Below are 12504 nucleotides of genomic sequence, written 5' to 3'. Positions count from 1 at the left end.
AAATGAGTGGTATAGAGGGTTGAAGGTGAACGCGTTTCAACCGTACCGCTCTTAAGGACAAGGCAAAAAGGCAAACATTGTCACTTATTTATTGAGCTTTCTGAAAATGGATTATTTGCATGGATTTAGTTTCAAAGAACGCAATACCGTAAGGCGGTCAATTGAGGTATACTGATACCTTAACTCAGCATCAGTAGTCACATGTACACTAAATCTACCTGTTTTAGTTCTGACGGATTTTCTGTACGTTAAATTAGAGGATAGCCAAACGGTTATTCCCCCCTCAAATGTATATTGAACATTCCAGTAGCAAACGTCTTGCAGTTTTAAAAATTATTTATGAAATGGTATTTATGAAATGTAATTTAGAAATCCCCATATAGCTTGCACGGCTTACTGACCTTACGCTTAACCCTCAATGGGAGCCACTTTCTTCATCTTTGTGAAACTCGTCGGTAAACAAAAATTAAAACTAAAAAGTTCGACCGCAGGCAAAGAGTTCCTAAGTTCACGAAGTTTTCTTCCACCATCTCTTCGACAACTGTGCCATCTTTCAAGGTCCGCAAATGCTGCATCACTTTAGCGTGGCTCACTACCGACATTTAGTCGGCATGCGAGAAGTTTGCCAGTTTACGAGAACGTATTTCGCACATTTGTTACTACTTCGCATATTTGCTGGCTAAATTGAGGTAAAGCAATCTAATGGACCCAAGTTGGGTTCCGGGACCCGGTGACTTCTTTTTTCTTTCTGCGTTTTTTGTTTTTGTTTTCTTTTTTTCTTTTTTTCTTTTTTTTTTGTTGCTGTTGTTTATTTTGGTTGAGTTTGTTGTTGGTTCTCTAGCTACTCTGCTCCGAGAGGTTTCTCTCCGGATACTCTAGTTTTCCCCTCTCCTCAAAAACCAATATTTCCACATAACAATTCGATCCTGGATTAATGCACGTGCATTTCTGAACGAGTTCTTGTGAACTCCCTGGTGTTCCTTGGTTAAACAAATTACATATTTACATACATATACATTTTTTTTTTTCATTACACTTACATAACATTTGGTGTTATCAAAGAGGCTTCCATGTTCTTGCACTTCTTGTAGTGGGCACAAAAAGACAGTCTAGATTAAGATACCAAAGAGGTGAAAACAAGGAAGGATTCAATTGGTTTTCTCATTTTTGTAACAAGTATAACCCGAGGTCATTAAAATAACTTGCACAACTGAAATAACCCGAAAGCCACATATGTCCGCAATACGAACATATTTTTTAGCTGTGGTTATTGATATTGTTGCTGTTGTTGCTGTTGTTGTTTTGGCTTCGGAAGCAAATTGTCATTCTCAAAATAGCCTTGTACTCTCCTCTGAACTGCCTATTCGTGGCACCATATATGAGGGGATTGATGGTACTACTCAAATAACCCAAGAACGCGTATGTAAGGTACGCCTGTCGCGGCAAAGTGTGTTCCCCGCGCGCGGCGTCAATGTGATCGATGACAGAGATAGGAAGCCAACAACATGTGAAGCCGACCATTACTGCCGCTAAAGTCTTGGTCACTTTTGCTTCTTCCACGTTCGCTCTCAGTTCCTGAAGGTTATTTTCCGCCGAGAAAACTTGATTTGATCTAGATACTGTGCAGAATACTTTCGCGCAGCAAATTGTGATTATAGTTAAGGGTGCTGCGACGTAAACGGTCTCAATAAAGACAGTATATGCAATATTGCTTTCAAATGTGTACAAACACATCGCTTTGCCCGGCTGGAATTCAAATCTCCCATTCTTCATGAAAATTGGAGGCAATGATCCAACGAGAGCCGCGCACCAAACAACAGCAATGTACAGCAAACTTCTCTGTTTTTTGAACAACACCGCGTACTTTTCTGGTTTGACAACGCAGAAATATCGACTAACTGCAATTAATCCCATAGTCAGAAGAGAAACCAGTGCAAATGTCAATACTGCAAAACCGTGAAAGCGACAAAAACTTTCCCCAAACATCCAGCGGCCGCGAAACAGAGTTGCAACTGAAAAAGGCATACAGAGGGTAGACATGAGAATATCGGTTACACCAAGTGCTATCACAAACATGTTGGGAAGCGTACGAAGTCTCTGGTTTCTGTACACGGCGTAACAAGTTAGAAGATTGCCAAAGAAGGCCACAATATCAATAACAGCAAACAAAACTGTTTCGGTCCACTCTAGAGCCTTTGTTCTCGTGGCAAGCTGCACAGAAAGCGATTGCTTCATGACTTTTAACGTTCACGGTCAGCGAAGATATTCGCGTAATTGGTTTTTGAGGCAAAAAAACGTTAGAAGCTATTTAGTTGTTGTAACACTGGAGGTCGTTGTCACTCAACTGAAAGAGCAGCTGTTACCTGCTGTCGTTTGTAAGTGATCGCATACATGATAAGAACCATGATAGGGTCACTTCACTTGACGGCAGCACCTGCCTTGTCTTATTTTTAAGCTTCTATTCGTCACTGGCCATAATTTATTTTAAAATGTCTTTAGCTGAGATGTTAAATTTGACATGTCATTTAGCTCCTGGCCATTAATTATTAATAGGGAATTAAAGTCATTAAGGGGTTTAAGTAAACCACGACGGCAACATCAAAGGCAACTGCAACGTTGCTAAACAAGAGGTTTAATGAGCATAACAATGGCTGTGCATGCGCACGTGCGTTATAATTCTTGGTACATTTTTTTTTTTGCCGTCCTCTGCAAAATAAAAACGTGAAATGACCAAATTCTGCGTTGTCTGGAGAACGTGAACCACGACGGCTAATTTCTTAAATTTTTTATTTTGAATTAATCAATGTGTCCTAGATTCAGTATCGTGATGGCTTTGGCAGTGATAAACAAATTAAATGACTCTAGAGTACAATGAGATTCGTAGGTAAAATATAAACTCATTCTTTAATCGACGTTGTCCTCGACGTCGCTGTCGTGGTTTCTTAACCTCCTTCGACGGCGACGCTGTGGAAAACATCGATTAAAAAAGGAATTGCCCACGGCTGAATGTCACGACATCTCTTAAGTCTTTAGTTTGTTTCTCTTTATCGAAACTACCACGAGACTTAATAATATAGAACACGGCGTTAAATTAGAAAAGAAATTTTAAAAATTAGCAGTTGAGGTTGATGTTCTCCACTGAGAGAGCACAGAAGTCGGTTATTTCACGACGTTAGAGAACTTAAGAGCCACTGTCTATAAATATAGACCGATTTTGCTCCTTTTTTTGCTCATTAATTGGCGCCCTAGCTAGAAAACTAACGGACTGTAGTTAGTTTCTGTTAATACAGTTCTTTGTAGAATTTTGCGAAAAACGATTTCGCCCGCGATCATGTGGGCTCAAAATCTACTTCCAGTACCTATGCTGAACTTTCTGAATATTTGATCGCATCGCAGAACACACAACAACTGTATCTTTGAATGATTTATATGTTCAGCTCAGGTCTTCATGATACCACCGAATGAAAAACAAATATAACAAATCGAAGTTTTTTTTTAATTTTGCAATAACACAAGGGAAACAATACTTACAATACTAATTACGAACAATACACTGTTTAGACTACTTACAGCAACATACTATTCTTACATTATATTGCTCTAATTATTTACACTATTTACACTACAATATCTACAGGACTTACAGTACACTACTAACAAATACAGTAACGACCCGGGGCAAAAAAAGGAGAAAAATAGATAATTATCATCATTACAGCTTGAAGTTGTACTATAAAAACAAAAACTGACCAAAGGTATGTGGTACATTATAGCTAAAATGAGCTATGCGCATGACAGGAGATTAGAAATAGACAAATGGGTAAGAGATAAATACAGGTGGGTATAGAAAATATAATCTAAAATATTAATTAAATCCTCAAATATCCTGCAAGAGGTTTCCATTTCTTTGTTTCTCCACTTTCTATTTCTATCTCATATTGTGATTTTAGTGTGCATATGAAATGCATAAGATTTGGATGATCTTCTTTTGTTTTAGGGAGCCATATGTGCCGATATCGTGCTAAGAGAAAGCCGCAATCGTAAGAAGCACAAATTGAGAGATATCTGGCCTCAGACCCAAAGCAGTAATATTTGTCAAAGTATAATCTCTAGGAAGTAAATTTAAGTTTTTCAGCCATTCAGTAACTTTATTCCAAAAGTCAGATGTTTAGTGGCATGACCACAAAATGCTGTTGTTGTTATCACTTTTCCAACAGACTTATATTGGGTCTATCAATCTTAAACATTTATTTCCAATACAATTTATGTTTTCGTAAAAAAGTCATAGGTATAAAACTTCTTAAATATGGTTATGTAGTCAGTCCTTTTTTAAAAACAAAATTGGAGTAATGTTTAAACTCTGAGATTATTTATAATATTATTTGTATATGTTGTATTTGTTAGAAGGCAGTGAATGATTACATTAAAAACAAAGCTATAGGCATATAACTAGTTAAATATTGTAGTGTATTCAGTCTTTGTTGCAAAATCGAAATAACGCTTAATCTTTGTTATTGATTCTACCATTAATTGTATTTGTATTTGTTATGGAAAGCAATCAATGATTACATTAAAAAAATCTCTTTCTTTCTTGCACTGGGCAAAGTACGAGATCACTTTACCTTTTAAGCATAAGTACCAAATTTTAGGTAGAGAGATCACACGAATAAGGGATCTGATCGCCTCACAAAAAAATTGTTGTTAAAAAAGGTTTTCCCAATAATACACTTCTGCAGCTTTTCACTGTACATCACAGTTAGATCTTGTCACTGTGAAAACAAAAGAAGTAAGGGTGTTTCAATTTTGATTCTTCGGAAGCTTCGGAAGCTTTCAGCCATGATAGCAAAAAATTCATCCAAATTTCTAGCAACCTTTGTTAACCTGATGTGGAGAATCTTTTTATCCACTTCAATTTTTGCGGAACTGAAACACTTTTTGATCGGAATAAGAAATGAATAGACAAGTACGTTTACTTTCTTTCTTCGTGACATTTTCAACACCAGTCGATGATTTCGAGTCAGCTGATATGCGTTGTTCAGCAGAGTACTGAGTTGCTATCAAGTCTGCTAGGGCTCTAGCACGTCCAAGCTCTACAACATTAAGAGCATTCTTAGGATTTCCAGCATCACAAAACAATCCATTGAGGCTTCTGGTAGGGAAAAACGTACTCGTCTGCAAATGATATCTTCATTTGATCGCTGCCTTGAAGATAACCTCGCATTTTTTCGGACTTTTCAATACTTCGAAACAAAAGGGAAAAAGCTCCTTCAAAGTTCTTCTGTGATAACTTCGTCAATGTAAGATTACAATAGCACAAAAACTCACTTTCAGCGTTCCCAATATCTTTACTTGTTGAAAGTGCCTTCTCAAGATATTCTTCGGCCACGTCATGATCGCCAAGAGATTGACACAGTCGCCCAAGATCCCGGTAACTTAAGGCCTCTACTCTTCTATGACCAATTTCAACTGCAATCACCAGTGCTTTCTCAAAGCAGGCTTTGGCTTTCACTTTATCACCGAGGGATTGAAAAAAATTACCTTCCGTTCGGTAACAATCTGATCGCAAGTGCTTTGTCGCAATATGATTTTCTCTTTCTATATTCTCCAAGCTCAACAAAGACAGCTGCCAGGTTTAGGCATGTCTTAATTGTCCTTCTCTTTCACCAATTTCCATTTCGATCGCGAGTCCTTTCTCGTGATATTCTTCAGCCTTGCGATATTCACCAAGACAATGAAACAGAGTTCCTAGATTTCCATGAGATCTTCGTTCTCCTACTCTGTCACCAATTTCCACGCTGATCGCGAGTGCTTTCTCGTAATACTCTTTGGCCTTGACGTATTTACCGAGAGCATAAAAAAGAGGTCCTAAATTTCCATAACAAGTTGCTCTTACAGCTTTGTCACCAATTTCCATGTTGATGGAAAGCGCTCTCTCGTAATATTCTTTAGCTTTGAAATATTCACCGAGAGATTGAAACACCTTTCCTAAGCTTCCATAACATACTGCTTCTCCTACTTTGTCACCAATTTGCATGCTGATTACAAGTGCTTTCTCGTAATATTCTTTAGCCTCGACATATTCTCCGAGAGAACGAAGCACACTTCCTAGATTTGTACAACATGTTGCTTCTCCCGCTCTATTACCCATTTCCATGCTGATCGCAAGTGCTTTCTCGTAATGTTCTCTAGCCTTGACATATTCACCGATGGAATGTAACTCATTTCCTAGCTCTCTATAAGCACATTCTTCTCTTCTTTTATCAGTCGGTTGTATGACAGGGATTGGTCTCTCAAGAAGTTGTTTTGCATCAGCATACATCTTTTGGCGCCGATACATCTGTGCCAGTAGTATGCTAAGCCGGCCTTCTTCGACTGTATCACCACACCCGCGATAAATAGCGAGAAGTCTCCTGCCGTATGCCATTGCATTTGTATGATCGCTAACACTGCGTACGCGTCAAACATGGTGTAATAGATCTTTTTGTGAATTAGTTGGCATAATTGCTTTCCTTTTCTCTGTGCTTTGTTACTGAGCAAAACCAAGCCTTCCTTGCATGACTCAGTGGCTTTTAAAGCATGACCAATGTTGAGAAGAAAGGTAGCAACAGCTAAGCCTACACTAATGGCTTGTGTAATTTCTTCTCCGTAATTCATGACGCTTTCCTCCTTATGCCTAAGCTTGTAACTGAAAAAATAAACCGACAAAGGCTAATTGTAGTATATTGCCGTATTATGTAATGAACTTTGTGCCATTACGAAGAAAAGCGTAGGGACTTGAAAAAGCCAAGGTTGAGCGAATTAGCATTCTAAATCTGTGCGCAAATTCATTTCGGATGCATTTACAAGTTCGTCCTCTCTATTTTATACTTGACATTTCCTGTTCGCTTTGAAACCACAAATATTTGGAATGTTCGAATAAACTTTGGCGACAGTGAACTTTTCATGAGTACATTCAACCTTGTCGAAAGCTGCAGTGATTATTCAGGTCCATAAGTGAATAAGCTAGTCAAGAAGAGAGAAATCGCAAAAGTGGCGTTTCATTTTGCAGTTTTCTTTCCCTACAACACTGAAATTAATCCAACACAAAATAGACAAAAAATTATCCTAGTCGCCGCATGTACTCATGTTCTCCCTTCAGCGTATAAACGGCTAAACATTTAGTGCAAAAGTCTCCCATCTGCCGCAGGCATTTGCCGTGAACGTATTACTTAACTACCCCTCTAACAACATGAGGTTTTTTCTGAACTTCACGGTAGCATCAGATTTCGCTTGTTTCAGACTTATTAAGGTAACTTGCAAGCGCTGCTCTGAAGTATTTAAATCTTTGCCAAACAATATTTCCCCTTTCTAGTTAAACGCGTAAATATTAGGGCACACAATTCCAGACAAGTTGTACTCACCACGTCAATGTTGGAATAAAAGTCTGAAGACGAGCTTGTATTTCTTGCATGAAGTGAACTTTACTGTCAGGTTTGTTGTACAGTGTTCGCTTTGGAAAGTAAAACTGGATATCTGCCAATACGTCATAAAATCAGACGTTGCAAAAGGAAATTAGAAAATGAAATTTTCAATTTCGTCATTTCAGATTTTACATTTTCCAAAAAACCCCGAAATTTTTAAATGCTTTGTTTTACCTATCTAAAAGCAATGACGAAAACTGCCCCGAGGACAATGCCTAGTAAAAAATGAATTTATATTTTACTTTAAAATTTCGCAGTTGCTTACGTCTGTTCAGTGCATCTATTGCTTAAGCTAAAGTGTAACACCAGCGTTTAATTTCAAATAAAAATGCGAAAATTTGCTACGTCATCGGATTCGAAATTATCTGGATTCACCGTCCACACGTTATCGGATTCGTTGCGGATTTATTTTTTTCCACTCTGGAGAGCGGATTTGCTGCCGAATTCGCTGGATGCGTGTGGACGGAAGCCGCATCCGGAAAGAAAAAGTTGCGGATTCAAAAATATCCGGATACCTGAGGCGGAGCCTTAGTCATTTCAAGTTGTTGTTTTGCAGAGGATGGCAAAGAAATGTACAAATAACTCTTGGTCTTCGGCCATCGTAGCTTGATTAAACATATAAAACAAACAACGGTGAGTCAGTGGGACTACCAAAATGTCAAAATGGGACCATTTTGACATTTTGGCCTCCGCCAAGACTGACTACCATTGTAAGGTTAAAGAGACCTTATTTATTCAGGCTGCAGCCAGGATTGTGCGCCAATGTCAGCAGTGAAAAGCTTTTACTTTATTAGTAAAACTTTTCCATTGTTCACTTTACAGACAGTTTCCGTTTTGAAACCCCTTAAATTTCTACTGCAGAAGTTTTTCTGTCTAGGTTCCAGACCTCAACTGATACAGTTTAAGTACCTTTTCAAACATTTTAACGGTTATACTTTTGAAAATGTATGTTGACTAGCATACGAAAAGTCATGTTCCTAAAATACATGTTTTTGAAATGTTTATCACCGCTGTTTGTTTTATATTTTGAAATGTACAAAGTTTATAACGGACGTGCACAGCCATTGTTCTGCTCATTGAACCTTTTGTTTGGTGGCGTTCTCGTTGCCGTTGTCGTGGTTTGCTTAAGGTCCCTGATGTAAAACTTTCTGTATATTTTCTTTTATATCTATTAAAACAGTCGTAGTTCCTGCCATTGTTGTTATCTATTTATGTTCTACACCGCACACAAAGTTTAATTCATACTAAAGATGACAGAAGCATCTGCCGCAGCATGATTGTTATTGAGAGTGTTGTGTTTTTCTTTAAATGTTTATTATATCTTTGCTATTACAAAGCAAATATCTTCTCAGAACTGGCTTTGAAAAGAAATGTATGGAAAGCTATAGGGAGAATTTATATTATGAGCATTAGACTGTCAAGCGCCTAATAAATACTGTTTTTATTACTACTGACAGATTGAAAACTTCAATATAGCTGCAGCAGGAAAAGGTACCTTTATCCCTTTTTATTTTTTAAGCCCAACTCGCATATACATTAGTGGTTTGCATATGTCATAGGACCACATCAAATTTGGAAACAATTGCAGCTGGCCGAGTCCCATGGGGCAGTCAGGAGATTTTTTGAGATAAGGCTAAAACGCTTTGTATTTTTTTACCTTCGCGGAGCAAAGTTTCCTTCGAGGTACAACGGCCTTCAAATCTAGTTGACCCGAGATCGGTTCCAGAACCCGCCGACTTCTTTTTCCTTTCTGATTTTTCTTTTTACAAGGAAGAGTGGCTCAATTTAGAATGAGTAAATCCGTCAAAGCGATGCAGACCATTTGGCGTTATCAACGAGGCTTCCATGTTCTTATACTCTATGTAGTGGTCACAAAACGTTCGTCGAGATAGAGATACAATGGAAGTGAAAATAAGGAAGGATTCAATTGTTTTTCTCAGTTTAAGACTGCTGTTATAACAATTATAACCGGAGGTCATTATAAGATAGCTTGTATAGCTGGAATAACCCGAAAGCCACATAGGTCCCCAGTACCCACATATCTTTAGCTGTTGTTGTTGTTATTGTTGTTGTTGTTGATCTGGCTTTGGAAGCAAGCAATGGATCTCAAAATAGCCTTGTACTCTCGTCTGAATTGCTTGTTCGTGGCGCCATATATCAAAGGGTTGATGGTACTACTTAAATAACCCAAGAACGCATATGTAAGGTACGCCTGTCGTGGCAGAGTATGTTCCCCGCGCGCGGCGTCAATGTTATCCATGACAGAGATAGGAAGCCAACAACATGTGAAGCCGACCATAACTGCGGCTAAAGTCTTGGTCACTTTTGCTTCTTTCACGTTCAGTTGCTGAAGGTTGTTTTCCTGCGAGAAAACCTGATTTGATCTAGATACTGTGCGGAATACTTTGGCGTAGCAGATTGTGATTATAGTTAAGGGTGCTGCGACGTAAACGCTCTCAATAAAAACAGTATATGCAATATTGCTTTTAAATGTGTACAAACACATCGCTTTGCCCGGCTGGAATTCAAATCTCCCGTTCTTGATGAAAATTGGAGGCAATGATCCAACGAGAGCCGCGCACCAAACAACGGCAATGTACAGCAAAGCTCTTTGTTTCTTGAACAACACAATGTACTTTTCTGGTTTCACAACACAGTAATATCGGCTAACTGCAATTAATCCCATGGTGCCCATGGAGACCATTCCAAATGTCAATGCTCCGAAACCGTGGAAACGACAAAAACTCTCACCAAACATCCAGCGGCCGTGAAACAAAGTTACAACTGAAAAAGGCATACAGAAGGTGGACATCAGAATATCGCTTACACCAAGTGCTATCACAAACATGTTGGGAAGCGTACGAAGTCTCTGGTTTCTGTACACGGCGTAACAAGTTAGAAGATTGCCGAATAGGGCCACAATATTAATAACAGCAAACAAAACTGTTTCAGTCCACTCTAGAGACTTAGTTCTCGTGGCAAGTTGCACAGAAAGCGATTGCTTCATGACTTTTAACGTTCACGGTCAGCGAAGATATTCGTGCTTTTTGGGGCAATAAACGTTAGAAGCTATTTAGTTGTTGTTACGCTGTAAGTTGTTGTCAACTGAGAGAGCAGCTGTTACCTGCTGTCGTTTGTAAGCGATTACGCACATGATAGGATTGACATCAGTTTATGCGTCTGTCTTGTTATTAATCATGAATTTCGTCGTAACATTGTCAAAGTAGCTGTGGATCCATAAGGCGATAGCCGAGTGGATCTACAGACTACTGTGACAATGTTATGACAAAATTCATTGTCAATAACAGGACACACCCAAACAAAACTGAGGTCAATTTGTCTTTAACTATAAAAAAAACAAGCGCATCGCATCGTATAAATTATAAATTCATGAGTCTGTCTGCTTATTGACAATGAAAGTTATATTAGCCATGGGTGCGCGAGAATTTCTGCAGTTATTGTAAAACTGCTTGTCAGCAGCACCTGCCTTTTCTTATTTTTAAGCTTCTATTCGTCACTGGCCATAATTTATTAAAAGCCATTGGTTAGATGTCCACAGTTAGTTTAGGAAACTTTCACTCATCTGGGAAGTTTAATTTGACATCTCATCTAGTTCCTCGCATTATTAAATGGGGAATTAAAGTAGCCCCGAGGAAAACATTGACTAAAAATGAATTACCCACGAAAGACGCGATAGCCTTTAAGTCTTAAGTTTTACTTCCTTTGTCTAAACTATCACGAAACTGAGTATAGAACACGGCGTTAAATTAGAAAAGAAATTTTAAATATTAGCCTTCGTGGTTCACGTTCTCAAGACAACGCAAAATTCGGTTATTTCACGACGTTAAAGAGCTTAAGCAATGACGACGGCGACGGTGACCCCGAGGACAACGCTTAGTAAAAAATGAATTTATATTTGACCTGCGAATTTTGCAGTTGTCTAGATCTGGTCAGTCCGTCCGTTGGTTTCACAACTTGCTCAAGCTAAATATGTAACGCCAGGGTTCAATATTCCAAATTAAAAATACAAAAAATTATCCTCCGTCGTTTGCGTCTTCCAAAATACGTAGAACTTAGTCATTTCACATTGTTGTTGTTGTGCAGAGGACAGCAAAGAAATGCACAAGACTTATAACGCACGTGCACAGGCATGGTGCCGTTTGTTTAGGCACCGGCCACACTACGCCGGCGAAATTTGAAAACGCAACCTTATTCAGGCCTACCATCCACCTAATCCGTCACGAAAATGCTCTACAAACCGGAGAAAATTTAAAACGCTGGCTTTTCGTTTTCGTGTGGACGGAAAACATTTTGAAAACGGGGCTTTTTCAAAACAATGACCTTACGGTAATTATGCGATTTCCTATCCCAGTTTTTAGCTAATTATATAGCTGCATCAAAATCCAATATTGCCAACAGATCTATTTTTTATTTAACAAATGAAGAAGCCTCGACTGTGCTCTGTTCTGTTGTAAAGCACGCAGGAAGCGGTAGAGCACGAAAGAAGTGTAGGGGAAAACACGAGACGTAGTCGAGTGTTTTTCCCTACTTCTTGAGTGCTCTACCGCTTCCTAAGTGTTTTGCAACAGAACAGAGCACAGTCGAGACTTCTTTATTTGTTTTATGATAAAGAATCCGATAATTTCCCGACGAGTTTGGCTGAATTTTCAAATCAAACTTTATTTTCCAAACGAGCAAAAGTGGCGTCAGCCGTGAGCTGTTCTCTGATAAAGCACGCTAAAATAAGCCAATCACAATCCTTGTTAGAATTGTTTAAATAATTTGATTGGCTAACGAAGCGACAGCTGTCAATCACAAACTGGACTTCAGCTCAGCTTTCAGTTTCGAGTAGTTTGAGCGGCTTTCGAGAGAAGAACGATGCCTTCGAAGTTCGCTTTCAAGTTAAATTTTAAATACGGATCTAAAGGCAGGTGAAGGTTTATAGTCCAGAGGAATCCGGCCGTATTGTGGCCCATGAAAACGTGCGCTTTTCCAGTGGAAATTACGAAACGCGGAGCTCAAAGCTTGCTGATGAAAATGCACA

General features: G+C 38.8%; 3 protein-coding genes across 3 annotated transcripts; all 3 read right to left on the bottom strand.

Annotated features, from left to right (window-relative positions):
• Positions 1–1188: 1188 nt before the first annotated feature.
• On the bottom strand, positions 1189–2600 carry LOC145495523 (melatonin receptor type 1B-like). Its single transcript, XM_081475163.1, has one exon. It carries the CDS (start codon positions 2233–2235, stop codon positions 1258–1260), a length of 978 nt encoding a protein of 325 aa, XP_081331289.1. The 5' UTR covers positions 2236–2600; the 3' UTR covers positions 1189–1257.
• Positions 2601–5529: 2929 nt separating this feature from the next.
• LOC145495550 (uncharacterized) lies at positions 5530–6590 on the bottom strand. The gene has a single exon (XM_081475189.1). The coding sequence runs from the start codon at positions 6422–6424 to the stop codon at positions 5633–5635; it is 792 nt and encodes a 263-aa protein (XP_081331315.1). The 5' UTR covers positions 6425–6590; the 3' UTR covers positions 5530–5632.
• A 2749-nt stretch (positions 6591–9339) lies between these two features.
• On the bottom strand, positions 9340–10537 carry LOC145495527 (melatonin receptor type 1B-like). Its single transcript, XM_081475168.1, has one exon. It carries the CDS (start codon positions 10465–10467, stop codon positions 9505–9507), a length of 963 nt encoding a protein of 320 aa, XP_081331294.1. The 5' UTR covers positions 10468–10537; the 3' UTR covers positions 9340–9504.
• Between the last annotated feature and the right edge of the window lie 1967 nt (positions 10538–12504).

The sequence above is a fragment of the Orbicella franksi genome, chromosome 8, assembly GCF_964199315.1.
Source record: "Orbicella franksi chromosome 8, jaOrbFran1.1, whole genome shotgun sequence".
NCBI classification, from domain to species: domain Eukaryota; kingdom Metazoa; phylum Cnidaria; class Anthozoa; order Scleractinia; family Merulinidae; genus Orbicella; species Orbicella franksi.
Note: the sequence above shows the minus strand (reverse complement) of the source record. Positions and strands in the feature narration are given on the sequence as shown.